This window comes from Alligator sinensis, unplaced genomic scaffold, assembly GCF_000455745.1.
Source record: "Alligator sinensis unplaced genomic scaffold, ASM45574v1 scaffold7_1, whole genome shotgun sequence".
NCBI lineage: Eukaryota > Metazoa > Chordata > Crocodylia > Alligatoridae > Alligator > Alligator sinensis.
This window is the reverse complement of record NW_005841843.1, coordinates 5,322,356-5,337,474: the sequence shown is the minus strand read 5'-3', so window position 1 is coordinate 5,337,474 and position 15,119 is coordinate 5,322,356. Positions and strand designations below refer to the sequence as shown.

Here is a 15,119-nt window from a genome sequence, read left to right as displayed (position 1 = left end):
GAAGCCCCCATGGCTGCCCCGCCTGGCCCCATCCACCGCTCAGCCCAGCCTCAGCTTTAAAAAAAATAAATAAATAAAATAAATAAATGAATAAAAATTAAAAAGCCCCATACTCACGGACTCTGGCAGCAGGGTTCAGAGCCTCTGGGGGTTTGTGGCAGAGCCCCCACCCCCAGCAGTGCAGGGCTGTGGGGGGGGCACCAGGGATTACCTCCCCCTGCTTGGCGTATGCACACCAGCTGTCCCATGGCATGGGTGCAGCGCGGCTTGGCAGGGTACCACTCGCTGTCTGGGAGGTGGGCTCACTGGGGCTGAGTGCTGCTGGGCTCCACCTTATTGCTGGAGCCACCCCAGATTCCAGACAGCACACTGCACCCTACTGAGCTGTGCTACACCCATGCCATGGGGCAGCTGCTACACGGGTGCCAGGCAGGGGGGGGTGATGCCCACTGCCCCATGCTGTGTGGGGTGGCTCTGCCACGAGTGCCCACAAACCCCAACTGCCACTGCTGCAGCCGGGGAAAGCAGGGCTTAAAAAACCAAAAAAACCCTGCACTCACCAGCTGCAGGAGTGGCAACTAGGGCCTCTGGGTGCTTGTGGCAGACCCCCCACACACACAATGCGGGGCAGTGAGGGCAACGGGGATCACCACCCCCACTTGGCACCCACACGGCAGCTGTCGCATTGCATGGGTGCAGCACATCTTGGCAGGGTGCTGCGAACTGTCTGGGAGCTGGAGTCTGGCACCGCTCAGCCCCAGCAACCCCAGCTCACAGGCAGCACACGGCACCCTGCCGAACCGCACTACACCTGCGCCATGGGGCAGCTGGTGCGTGGGTGCCATGCAGGGGGAGGGAGGGTAATCTCCGCTGTCCCCCACTTCCCTGTGCTGTACAGGGTGGCTCTACCATGAGTATCCACAGGCCACAATTGCTGCTGCTGCAGCTGGTAAGTGCGTGGCTTTTTTTGCTTTAAGTGCCAGGACTAGGCTGGGGCTGGACAGGGCAGCCATGGGGGCTTCTCCCATGGCTCCCCCCACTTAGGGAGTGGCAGGCACAGCTGAAGGAGCCACAGGAGAACCTGCAGCCACCTGGCTGTACCTGCCTCTACCCGGCCAATCCAAATCACCAAATCTCTCCGAATCAGCACCGAATCTTCCGAAGCCGATTCAGCTGAATCTCTTCGGGACAGTGATCTGAATTAAATCGCTGTCCTCTGAATCGGCCAAATCGGAATCGGAATCGGAATCAAATACTTCCTTATTTGCACAGGCCTAGTATGTACAAATGACACAAAGCAGTTCCATACTAGCTCTAAATGACTTGGCATGTGTATGAAGTGAAGCACAGAGCTGTGCAGAAATACTGGCTTGGGTCCCAAAGGAAATATACTTATGTTACCTAGAGCCCTTTAATCTCCTTCTTGACTAATTAGCTCTTGTGTGGTATGACACTGATATAGCTGTTCTGGTTCTTGTTCCAGAACTAGCTTGGGGAGACTAACCAAACATGCTGGATAGATAGAATAATCCCTTGTTTACTGAGAGCCATGCACCCTTCTCCATCACACACAAAAAAGAGTCTGCAATGGATTACTTCAAGACAATAGCCTTACAAGGGGTGGCTGAATGAGGCATAGTCCTGGATGTACACTTAAAGGGCACAAAAATGAAGCCCGTCACCACTGCTGACCTAGATACTACTGCTGCCACCTGGCCTCTGCCTCCACCTCTTCCACTGCTGCTGCCTAGGGGCAGACCGTGGTAGTTATGCCTCTGTCTCAAGGTAGTTCAAGAAACTTTCTTGGGGTGAACTAATGGACAGCATAAAGCTGACATCATTTTGTCCTTCTTATTCCTCAAACTGCTGCAAAGTCATAAGTGAATTTTTGCTATTGTTTTGCTTCTTGCACAGTTTTAAACATTTTTCTAAAAAGTCACTTTTTTAAATTCAATTTGAAAAATTTCAACAGAAAGAAAGAATGGTTCTAAAAACAGAATGAGTCAGAGGGACAACAAAACTCATATCAAAGCACCTTCCTTCTCACTCCTTTCTTCTACCCCTTCTTTTATCTCCCGCCCCCTGCCCTCTCCTCCTCCCCCTCTGCAAAAAAGGCAGCCTTGGTGACTGATTTCTCCTCTGCCCCACCATGGATTTGAGGTCTGTTTTTGCAGAGTCAAAACAAGTCTTGACTTCCCAATAAGAGATGTTTCTATCTCAAAAAGAATTCAATATTGGGATTGCTTAAAAATTAAAAATATCTTCATTATGGCCAGAAAGCTCAAGTGAGAAAGTACCAGTGTTAGCATAATTTTTTCTCCACATTTTCACATTCCTGCAGTATCTGTGATAAAGTAAAGATCAACAGATGGAAGAGAGTTTTATTCTTTAGCACTCAAAAATCTGTACTACTTATCTCATAATCTTTGGCTGTCGTATTTCTAGCTCTTCATATATCTGCCCCACTTTTCTCCCTTTCTGTTTAATGTCTGATATAAACTATAAGCTCTGTGGGACATCAGTCATGGATATACAGCACCCACACATTTGGCACAGTCTAAGTCATATCATATTGAAAATTGTTGGTGATACTGCTGCTGAATGGAAATTCATGGTTGTGGTAGTTCCTGATTAATAGAGCAGAGAAAAGAGAAAGGAAACAGCATGTCAAAAGTTCTGCGAGGATGTGAAGAATGACTTGGAAGCAGCTGTGACTTCTGGAAATGTGTCAGTGAACTGTGTTGCTCTTTCCCATCTTTCCATGAAGGGATTCTCCACCCCACCATGGGTGGGATCCTGACCATTCTGTTTAAAGCAAAACAGCCAATGTTACAAGCTGAGATTTCTAAAGCTGGATTTGTACTGGGGTGGCTTTTGAGGAACTCTTTATGTTTTCCATACGGGACAGTACTATGTTTCATTTCATTCTCCCTGTGGAAGGTAGGAGGCAAATTACTCTTTCTTGCTTCTTCTCTTAGTATGTTCTATTTAAAAGGGAGAAAGTAGCACGGGTGAAATGAAAAGGGGAGGAAATGGGAAAAGACAGCAATAGGAAGTACAACTGTCTTGGCTTTCACATTCCCTAGTATAGGTCATGCTCATGTTTCTGGTTGAAGGGACACAAAGTTTAACAATGACAGAGGATATATGGAAGTAAAAAGAAATGAGTGTATTAAATAGACAGCAAAATCCAATACTCCAGCTCCTGAAACCCATACATTCAGCATAACATGTTACAACAAAGTATAATGCCTTCTGGATCAATGTAATAGACTTTAAAGGCTTTTTCATTAACATTAAAGCAGGTTCTTCCTCTAGAGGGTAGCAGTTACCTGCTCTCCAGCAGTCAATCCTGTTCTCAAAGGAAAATGCATTAAGCAGTTTTTATTGATATTTTTTTTCTTTAAATAAAAACAACTTTGTCTTTCAGAGAACTTTCCTGTAGTAATTGAGAGAATCTATAAAGGATTTGGAGGCAAAAAATACTCAGTTGCTGCAAGCTATAGGAATGATACTTTCAAGATTTCCTTCTTATGGCTCTGTTTGTATTATGCGCTTTTAGTTTTTATACTTCAGAGCTGAATTAGTCATAAAGTTAGACAGATTGGCAGAGAAATGGAAGCCCTAGATTGAGGAGTGTCCTGGGTTTTATTCAACAAAAATGTAGTGCCCCATTATAAATGTCAACTCTAGGACATGGTGTCCTCAAGGAGAGGGGGTGGGGTAGGCAGGCAAAACACCAAATATTTCTGAAGTGAAACAGCACTGGGGTTGCTGTTGAACACTGAATGACTGTTCATTAGAAATAAAAGGGTTTGAAGAGTCCAGAGCTGCTGCTGCTAAGATCACCCTAATCAGTTGTTATTTGAATGGGTAACAACTTCCTTGAGGACATAAATATAGTTAGGGTGAAGAAAACAATTTACCCAAAAATCACATGGCAAAAAACACTAACAAAACACATGAAAGCAGCTTGTAATATGGGATTGCTAGGGCTGCAGCATGTGTATCATATCAGGAAAAAACTAATAGACTCTTGGGAAAATATAAACACTAGAAAGGAAATCAGACTAGTTCTTTTGCCTGAACACTGGTGCTGCTTGCTAAAGAACAATGGAAAATGCAGGATCTATTCACAGAGGAGCAACTTAAAGTCAGACTCATTAGCTGTGGTTAAACTTGGCTGGGTGACCAAAGGAGGCTCTATGTCCTCTCTGCATTTGAGTGCCTGCTGAGGAAGAAGGAAGATGTGACAGAATCTGTTCCCAAAGTTTTATCTATAACCTCCCTAACAGAAGCAGTTTGCTTCCCTCTTTGGAGGAGTCTGGCAATGTGATCTTTCTTCTTTTCCCAGGATTTTATCCTTTCTCCCTTGCAGGGAGGGGGAGCAGGAGAGCTGCCCTAGCACTGGGACTAGGTCAGTGCTGCTGCTCTGCAGTATGTACTGTTAGACTGGTAGTCCTTTCACCTTACTTCAGAAGTTTTCCTTATTCTTCTAATAATTCATTCAGTGGAGAAAGATGAGTCAGAAAGGGGAGGGATGGGGTCAGCTAAAATACCTAGTAATATGCATCTCCTGGCTAATCTGGTATTACTCCTAGTTCCTTCGTTCTCCTCCGTGAGGAGACAGCATTCAAAATTTAAATGTAGCAACCTTTATTTGCTATGTTGGTCCACTGCATATACATCAAGCTCACTCACACTCGGTGTCTCCTGGCATTCCTTTTGGAATCCACTCTTCACAGTTTTATTCTGAAGTCTTAAGCAGTGCTGTTGACACTTATAATGGTGGCTTTACTCTACCCCAGAAGTGGCTGCATTTCCACGGAACATCAACCAACTCCTTTACAGAAAGCTGTACAAAACGCAATGGAATATATTAGATCATATCTCAAGGAAAACTTAAGAATATGAACAGTAGGGCAAAGGAACAAGCTACCTAAGAAACCTGTATAATCTTCTTTGGAGGCTTTCAAGAAGAGGCTGGATGAGACACTCTAGTTGGGATGGTTTAGGAATAGTGCATCCTGCATCGGTGCAGGGATTTGGATTAGATCACTTTTGAGATCCCTTGCAACCTTATTCCATGTAAATAGAAGATTAAATGTTTGGCTGTTATAACATTGCTCTGGGAAATCAAAGATTTGGCTTTAAATCTTGGCTTTGCCAAACTTGCACTGTGACACTGGATAAATCACCTAATATCTCTGGAATTAATTTGTGTTGTATAAAAAGAGAATAATGTTTACCTGCATCACAAGGGTGTGGCATTTCATCCATGTGTGTAAAGCACTTGGGTTCTTTGGAGGGAAGGCGAGAAGCAAATAACCCCTAATGAAATTAGCATGTAACCCTGCTCGGCTGCATACTACAGGGTTATAACCCCAGTATCCTGAATCACTCAGCTTTATTGCATGTCACTGGATTTAGGGTTTTGGCAAACTGTTTGAGAAGACCACAGCAAAATAAATATGCATTTATCGCCTTTCTTCCCTCCATAAACTAAATCAGAGATGGGCTTTCAACCCTCTCCACTCACAGATGCTCTCTGGCCAAGTTCTGACTCAATTAATTTCTCATTGGTTTGAGTCAGCCTGGCTGTATTCCATTGAGTATTACTGTTAAGATGAAATGTGATTAGTTTGTTGTATTTGAGAGCCAAGGCTAAAGGCCCATGGTACAGGCAGATCTTCTAGGAAATGGACATTGTATATTTTTTTTTTTGTGAGCAGAATGTTACATATTTTTAGCAAATGAGTTAAGTGATGAAATAAGTTCAGTGTCTCAAAGAGAATAATAGAGTTGCATTGCCAAATATTCAACATGAGGAAGAAGGAACATTTTGCACTTGACCTGTCATACAGTAAATTAAGTGCAAAACAACATGGATGGAATGCTTGTTTTAATGCAAGAAAAGGCAGCACCCATTTCCCTTGGTGTGTATGCTGGCTGCTCCAGTACTAATTCACTGTGGGGAGCCTCATCTTCCAGGATGACCATTCAGGAAGAAACCATCCATTTCCTGTCATACACTTCATGTTTGTGGGGAGGGGGACCTGACAGCAACACTAAGAGGCTGAAGAGCAAGTCTGAGTGGGCTATGGGTGTGAGCCATGCACAAGCAGCATTGGGGAGGGAGAAACTACGCTAGGCATTGTACTATGGAAAATTTGCTTATGTTTTTTCTAATGGGACAACCAAGTTTTTTGGGAAGCATTCACAACCATGATACATAAATAAATAATCCCTCCAGTCTATACCCTCTCCTCCAAACAGCATTTTGCCTGTACAAATATTATGTTGGCCCTCTGCAGGCTAGAGTACATTAAGAACATGAAGAGATCCTTTTTTAACCTTCTGGAGAACCATCAGCTACTGTACAACTCTTCTAACACCCCCCCCCCCTCCAGTGCCCAGTTGTCTAAGATTAGAAACACATGTGGGGTGGGGCAGGGAGGCTGCCATCATTTTATAGCAGTACAAAGCAAAAGTAAATAGATATCTATACCCTTTGTTCATGCCACAAAAGACCAAATTGTGGCCATGACAAAAGGGAGTAATGATTTCTGTTGCCTTATTATGGTAGATGTCTATTTGCTTTCTGGCAGGAGAGAGCAGGCAGCCTGGGGCTGTCTGTACTGTCCAGCTACCCTGGGCAGGTGGTCCTATGGCTTCAGGGGCCCAATCCTGCATACCCTGGGAATTCCTACACAGGATGAGGCCCCTCAAGCACTGGGAGTGCCTGCCTGACTTTCTGCATGTAGCGATGCACCCCTAGGATCTCTGGAAGTGGGGACAGCCAGGGTTCTCCACTTGCAGAGTGACAGTGTCAGACTCTCTAGAGCATGCCTCTGGAAGTGGGGAGCCAAGATTTTCCTCACTGAGAGATGAACCCCCGGAGATTCCTGGGGGTGTTTCTAAATGGGGAACTTGTCACCATTGTTCTGCATGATAAGTGGGGCAGGACAACTGGTGATGTATGCTTCACCTAATGAAGTGGATCAGCTGTGCTGAGACGCATTTTGGTACAGCTAATCTGCTTTACTTAGTGATGTCTACTTAGCCTAAAATCCACCAGGCATCTGAGATCCTGTTTTGTGGCATTGATTCCCAGCTGCTGAGGGTCTTTACCTCACTGTGCTTTCAAAATCTGCACGCACAACCCCGCAAAAACCGTCTGCCCAATCCCTACTAGGTAGGCAAGAGTTTTTATACTGCATTGCCAGGTGCTCGGAATATATATGAATCGGCATGAACTGGTTGCTTCATAATTTTAAAAAAGCTTGGAGGAAGGTAAAGAGCTGCTGGTATTGATAATTCTGTGATGTTTATGGTTAATTTGGTGATAGTTGGTGTCTGTCTTAAATTCTCAGCTGCTAGCATCCAGATATCTATGTAAACATCAGCTTTCATTTTCTCAGGAGCTAGTTTTTAGCCTTCACTGTTCTTGGGAAATGCATGCTTCCTCATGGTTCAGAAACCAGGCAGCAAATAAAATGGTTCTGGGAGACTGGACTCTGGATGCTTCGAAGTTTCAAGGGTAGCAGCATTGAAAATCTTGTGGGAAGTTGTAACTGTTTCCTAAGGTATGAGTGCAGTGACAAGTGGTTAGTGTTGTACCAAAGAGATGTGTTGACAGTGCATGGAGAACAGTTTTTATTTGTCAGGTCCCAGCTTGCATTCCTGAGCCCCTGGTCCTGAAACAAGCTAGGTTCCTCCTGGAACTTGAAATTCTTTCTCCAGTTTCTCTCTTCATACTATAACTTCTTAGGCATGCCTTAGTTAGGCAAGTACTACCATGAGCTTAGATCAATCAACTAATCAGTATCTAGCTTTGTGTGACCAGGAGTGTTTGATGTTCTGTGACCTTTCCAAGTCTAAAAAAAATGAAATTAATCTTCATGAAGGCATTCTGGATAGGACTGCATGTATTGCTGCTGATGATATATGAAGTGGAGCTTGATCTGAAACAGAAGACAAAATATTAAAGTGATCACTTGTAAAAGGACAGAAATGAATTGGAGCACAATACCTGAGCATGAAAAAAATGTTATCTTTTGGCTTCTGCTCAACAAAGCAGGTTGGGCATGGCAATTGCACACTTTACTGTTCTGTGAAGTGTTATTGTTGCTGTTTGAACAGGGCAAATACTAGGAATGAGTATAGTGAGGGAATGCTATAAGTCAGGCTGCAGTGGGGGGAAAAGCAGGCTTGCTAGAGTCCACTTCGGGCATATTTTCCGAGCAGGCTCTCCCATGCCTCTGGCTGAGGGAGCCTGACATGGGGCTGACTACCACTGAACAACAGCACACAGGCTGTTCTTCAGCTGTTTATGAAAGTAAAGCTCAACACTTTATTTAATAAACTCTGCTAAACAACAACTCCTGAGCTGTGATTTGCAATGCTGTTGCACAGGAGAGGAGGGGAATAGGGCAGAGCAGGGCTCAGGAGATCCATGCTGGGTGCCTGCCCGCATAGGCAGGCATGGGGCGCAGGTGCCCACACTACAGGGGCTTCCCCTTGGCCATTGACAATGTGTAGGGGGTGCACCCCCTGAGATCGGCTGTGCACCCCCTAGAAACGCCAGCAGTGAAACTGGAAGTACTAGGCTGTCTCTGGAAACATGTGGGGCTTCCACAGTATTTTGGGGGCTCTGCTGCCTTTCTTCTTCATGATTCAGGTAAAAAAAAATTCAACTGTTTTTCCCCCCACCCTCCCTCTCCCCCGCAGTTTCAAACCATTTTTGACTATATTGCAGTTTTCCAGGGCTTTGTGGAAGCACTAAATTTCAGGCTTTTCCCTGAAATCCCCTGAAGCCTGAATTACAGTGGTCCCTAATTATAATGGAGAAACAGAAAAGCAGTGTCAAATAGTGAATTGGCCTATCTGGTTCCAGCAAAACTGTAAGCCATCATCCCTGACCCCTCTGAGTGGCACTGGGGTTGCACTGTACTCAACACATAACTTGTAAAGGGAATATTCCATGATTCTTTTACTCTCTCTAAAGAAAGGAAGAGCCACCCGTTAAAGAACAAACATCTTTTGCCATAGTATCTGAGAGTCTGAGCAGTGAAAACCTGGCTTCCCCAATGCCCATTCCCTTTATAAAAATGTCCAGGACATCCAAAGTAATGACATAATCTTTAGGAAAACATAGGCCCTCCTTCAAACTGGAATGTAAATTTTGTTTCCTTAGCTACAATGGAAACTGTAAACTTCATCGGTATTCATACATCCAAAGCCTAAGAAATATGAATAGTGAGCCACTGAGCTTACAAAACCAAAAAATAATTTAATATAAAATCCATTTCACAAGGAACAATTCATCCAACCAACTCCCCGTCCAGTCTGCTTTATACGGTAAGCAAGGGAGCAGGATTAATGACCTGCATAGTTCATGCTGCAATTCCAAACAGATGGCAGAACAAATATTATGAAAGAACTGAGAGATGTGGTTCTTCATACTTATACAGGGATATGAAATTCAGGTGACATAATGAAAGGACACTTGAGTAGAGCTATTACCTCTAAACCTGAGGGGAAGGCTCAAATTTTCAATACCATGTACGGAAAGCTGTAGAGTGAACCATGTAAGAGACAGCCATATAAGTAGGAAAGGGCATTAAATGAAAAGGTGAATTATACACATGTGATAAAGCTGGAAGTGAGAAGGGTCCTCATACTCAGCTGCCTTATCTCCCAATTCATCTGCATAATAATTTTAGCACAGAACCAAAACCTACTTTTTTGTCAGTCCATAGGGAACATGTACATGACATCTGTATAACCTAAGACAGCCCCAAATATACCCCACCTATCTGTTCTTATGCATACACACCAAACCTGGAAATATGCCAGTTAATACACTCTAGGGGGATGTGCAGACAAACATACATATGCAGTTTGTGGCATCTCAAACCTGTTTGAGGTGCTGCAGACTGCACATGGTGGACGTACAACTATTTGCCATGCTGCAAATTTGATACTCGGAATTCCTGGTATCAGAAAAAAGTGTGGCAAAAAAGCAGCATGGTGCATGCTCCAGGAGTGTGCACTGGAACAACTGGAGGTTGGGTTCTCCAGGGAGATGCTCTGGTTGCTGGCCAGAGCTCTCCCCTCTTCTAGATCCACCCTGGCTCCCCCAGCACACTGGGAGAAGTGGGGAATGGGCAGTTTGCCTAAAGTGGGACGTTTTGCCCTGCACCACAGCACGCATGCAGGACATGCACAGTGGCAAAAAGTAGCATCACGAATTTGTGCTGCTGCTTTTTGTGCCACTGCAAGTGCATATTCCTATATGTGGGGATGCAGCCTAGGGTGTCTTCCCCAGTAGATTTTTTTTTTTTTTTCTCAAGCATAATTGACACCAAGTCTCAACCTGGCCATAGGTCTACATCATCATAAATGATCATCTTGATGGCTGGCTCCAACATAATGCAAATGTAGTCATTTTCTACACTAGAACTCCTTAAATTATTATTGGAAATGCATACTGAGGAGGGACAGACTTATAGAAAGCTTTCCACAGGATAAGGTGTGGAAAGCTTTTGACATTGTTTCTCTTTAAATCCCTAAGAAGTTACATGGTTCTTGCATGGAAATGGCTTTGTTTTAGGAGTTAAGCACCTGAATACCTGTGAGGATCTGGGCCCTAGTGCTTTTGGGTGCCTAAAATACTGCTAAATTGACCACCTTGTTCTAGGAAATCCTTGTTCCTCTCCTGTGGTCCTCAGTGTTGGCTGTCTCATTGCTGTTTGTTTTCAATTTAACCATTATTAATCGCATATATTACTGTAGGACCCCTTTGTGCTTGTCACTGGGCATACATAATAAAAAAAACATTACCTGGCCAACAGCCTGTATTTCAGAAGATGCAAGTCACCAACAAAAGCCTATAGTGGCTGGGGTCAAAAAACCCGTAGAGTGTTGTAGGTAAAATGAGGCACAGTCAGCAGGTGAGCTGGTGAGAGTGAGAAGCATGCTCCACATGCACAGCTTCAATTGGACTGAATTTTAATTTGTATAGGGCCAATGCATGATGCTTTGGGAAGTGGGAGAGGCTTTGATCAATATACAGTATCTGACACTTCACCAACCAGGATACCCTATTAACCAGAGTTTCTGGCTGACTGACCAAACATGGTGGGGGTGGGGGAAAGCTCGCACACAGTGGCCACTGCCACCACCCATGACCCTGCGCTGCCAGCACTCTGTGTGCAGCCGCTGCCACCCCCCCTTCCCCTCCCCATCCTCCAGACTATCTGAAAACCCAGCCGGGTTATTTCAGATGGCCACAGTTTTTACATAACTATCAATCCCCTTACCCCAGGGATGCCGGATAACAGAGATTTTACTGTATATGGTAGTTCATATATAGTTGAAGAGAAGGAAGGCTGCAATGTTTAAAGCAAATCCCTTTTCCCCAAGAGAGCAGATTATGTTGCCTCTTCTGCATTGTCTCATTTGGATTTCCACCAAAAATAGATTTTAGTAAAGAATGCCAATCTGTGCAGTGATAATCTAATCTAATTGAGAATTATAACACTGCAGGAAATTGCTACCAGATGACACAATAGCCTTCTGAGAACATTTGGTGTAAATTAACATAATTCTTCCAGCATTATTTTGCCTCTCCTAACAGTACAAAATAAAAGCAATTAGAAACATGTTTGTCTGATGAAGCCACATTATATTCATTTTTACAACAGGGTTAGTACTATTGGTTTTATTGATAGTTGGTTTGGTTCTGGTGCCAGATTGCCTATAGCCTGAACACCGCTCATTTCATAACACATACAATAATATCACCAGTACAATTTTCTCCATATGCCCTCCATTATGCCCTTAAATGTGTCCTATGGGAGAACAACTCATGAAGTAAAGAAGTAGCTTGCATTTTATTATTATCCATATGTGTTGGTTATATTCTGGTAGTATCTAGGAACTTGGGTGGATCTAGAATTTTGAAAAGTGGGGTGCCAATGGTGAGGTGCACCATCACGCACAACAAAACACATTTTTCTCCAGTTAAAAATAAACTAGAAGCGTTACTAATATGCTAGGGCCCTAGGGCTGTACTATTCAGTTTAAGATTGAAACAAAAACAACTATAACTTCATTAGCATGAGTTAAAAACAATCTGCAGGGTTGTGAAATAAGAGGTTCATTATCAGGAGCAGCTAATGGACAGCAGAATCGCAGAACAAAGGATCTCTTGATTGGTAGAACATCAAAATAATTAAAAGGAAGAGAGGGTCATTAACACCTGTGGAATGAAGAGTTTAAGAAGGGAGCAGATAGATTATAATGAGCCATGCAGCCAAGTGACTCCCTCAGTATTGTCTGACTTGAAATGCTGCTACCACTGCCAACCAGTTGGTTTTCAACTTTGGGTGGACCAGGAATCAAAGTGGGTGCAAGTTCACTAGTACATCCTGACCCTGGGTCCACCCCTGCCTAGGAGCCACCATCATGGCCCAGAAACCTATTACAGTAGGCTGTTGCCAGATTTAGAAGGCCGTTTTCATCCTTCTCAAATTCACCGGGCCTGCTGAGTATATTGAAAGAACCTTTCCCACCCTGCTTTTGTAACCTTATCAAAACCATAAGTAAGGGGGAAACTTGTGAAAAGTATTGCCCCAAAATTAGTGCAATATCAATGTACTAGCTTTTGGGTGCTGCCACTTCAGAATTATTCTTCTGCCCAATCATGTTAATGTTAAATTTTACATGAAGAAGCTTGGTAGAGTGACTGCAATATTCTTGTTAACATAAATAAAAATGAATATGAAACATACTTAAAATCCATCATAACTACTAGTGAGCAGGAGCCCCCATGACAGATTGATATGAATCATTCATGGAATATGAACCTATTGCTGGGCTACTGTTTGATTGGTGTGAAGCCACTAGGTGTCGCACTGTGCTCTGTTTTGTAGCAAGGGGAGCAAGGATGTTATTGGCTATGTTATAAATTATATGATGTATATAGTCTATAAATGATACGCTAGCCAGCTCATTACCATGCATCTTTGCGACAGACTGTGGAATCTTAATTGTCTTGTTTGAAGAGTGCAAAGGCAGACATCAATGTTTGCAACTATACCCCTTCTGCCGGGCGCCAGTCAGCAGCACAAGGGCTGGGTTCACATTTTGGGGTACCTCATAAATTATACCTGTGGCTCAAGCCTCCACCCAGAAATCTGGAAACACTAAATTAATTACTAGGGTATCCTGCATAAACAAAACCCCCCTCCTTGCAAGCAGGGTAACAAAAAACAGATTTAATACAGAAAACAGGAAAAAAACGCCAAATGCAATGTGAAACGCTACTAACTACACAACATAGTCTAGAGGTTGTGCTGCACCAGGGGAAGCTGCTTGAGAGTGGATTCTTCGGCGGTGCCAGGGGCCTCTTGGCGCTCTTGGAGTGATAGCGGCGTGGCAATCTTTGCTCCCATGGAGAGGCTGTATATGTGTGTGGGGACTGACTGTGGCTCCAGACAGCATGCATGCACCCCACACTTCTGGGCTGGATTATATGGCCTGCTGAAATGAAACCTTCAGGAAAACTCCAAAGGAACCAGGTTGCTTAATGGTTACAGCCAGCCCAAAACTGGCAGTATTAGAAACACCCAGGTTCCAACCCTGTTTAACATGCCAGGCCTAAATCTGGGCCAGCAAATCCAAGGAACCAATACTCTTTTCCCCAGTATTAATTGCTTTAACCCTCCAAAAATAAAAAGGGGAAGAAAAGGAGGAGAGACAAGTTCCCAGATATTGGGACAATTCTCCCTCTCCCTCCTCTCTGCCCGACCTTCTGTTTTTGCTATCTTCACTGCTTCTCCCTTGAAGGACACTTCACAGTAGCTTCAGCAGCAGCTTCAGCTTCCTCTCCCCAAAACCAGCCTAGCTCACCTTATATCCCTTTGTATGACATCACTCTGGCCTTGTCCAGTCAGGGAGCACCACACTGCAGTCTTGCTCCCAACCAATTTGCCTAAAGAACCCCCTGCGTCCTCTGCCCAATGAGGCCAGAAGGCTTTATATATTTTGCCAGATACAGGCTGCAGCTTGCCATGTGCTGAGCACATGGCCAGAAAAACGGGGTCATCTTGCCCGCATAAAAACACAATATACAACAACCAAATGTGTGCGTGGGAAATATTTTGGAAATAGTCTTGAGCTCTGCATAAAGTTCTTCTTTGCCTGTCATTAGCAGCAAAAGCAGTGAGATGACCAGTTGCTTAAGGAATTAGCTTTGAGGACTAGTAATACTGAGATTCAGACTTTAACAAGGCTGGTAGTTCAAATTAAGTCAAGAGTGGTAGTGGCTGAAAGTGGAAACCATCTAAAGTCCATTCACTGGCCAGTGTATTTAATATGCTTAATAGTTTTTATCTAGTAGATATCATAAAAATCATTATAGGTTAAATTAATTAGTGTCCTTGCTGGCACACAGAGGAGACAACTAGGCTAAGGACAGATATTATACATAAACTGGTTTAAGTGATCAGAAACTGGTTTAAACCTGTAACAGAACAGAATTTCAGTGTACATAAACTGGTTTTAAAATGGCTAAAACTGGTTTGAGATAAAGCTGGTTAAATGTAGTATCAGACTTATCTGATTTGGGTCAAACCGGTTTATGCAATGTCTGTCCCAGACCCCTTCCTGGTTTAAGTTAAATCAGAGTTCCCCAGAATCTCAGATGATTTGCAACACTGAGCGGGGCTCTGCTCTCTGCTCCAGCCCAGCAGCGCTGGCCCTGCCCCTCTGTTCCCTGGCTGGTGCTCCAGCAGAGACTGCAGGTACAGTGGGGTCTACCTGACTTCCCTCTGCTCCAGCCACCCCCCCACCCCCACCATTCCCTGTTAAAGCAGGGATTCCCCTCTCCCTTCTGCCTTACACAGACACCTCTCAGGATTAGCTAGCATAACACTTGCTGGCTATGGTCCATGCTGTGGGAGACAGGACAAGGGCAGACAGGACAGTGTCAGCTTAGGGCTTTTTGGAGCTAATCAGCAGGTAGCTGGTAATGTTCCTCCTCCCTCTGTTCCTTCCTTGGAAAAGGTTGTTTTAAAAGAGCTTGAACTAATGAGAGATCCTTTTGTTTTGCT

General features: G+C 44.0%; 1 protein-coding gene across 4 annotated transcripts in view; it reads left to right on the top strand.

Annotated features, from left to right (window-relative positions):
• The window catches only part of LOC102385979 (rho GTPase-activating protein 7-like), a 177,311-nt gene that overhangs the window by 41,272 nt on the left and 120,920 nt on the right, over positions 1-15,119 (top strand). The window contains exon 1 of one of the 4 annotated variants that reach the window (XM_025205707.1): positions 2,898-2,940. The exons of the other annotated variants lie outside the window; for them this stretch is intronic. Coding sequence (XP_025061492.1) covers positions 2,913-2,940 — 28 coding nt within the window. The 5' untranslated portion in view covers positions 2,898-2,912. Of the gene's footprint in view, positions 1-2,897; positions 2,941-15,119 lie in introns of those variants that run through there. 4 annotated transcript variants of the gene reach the window in all.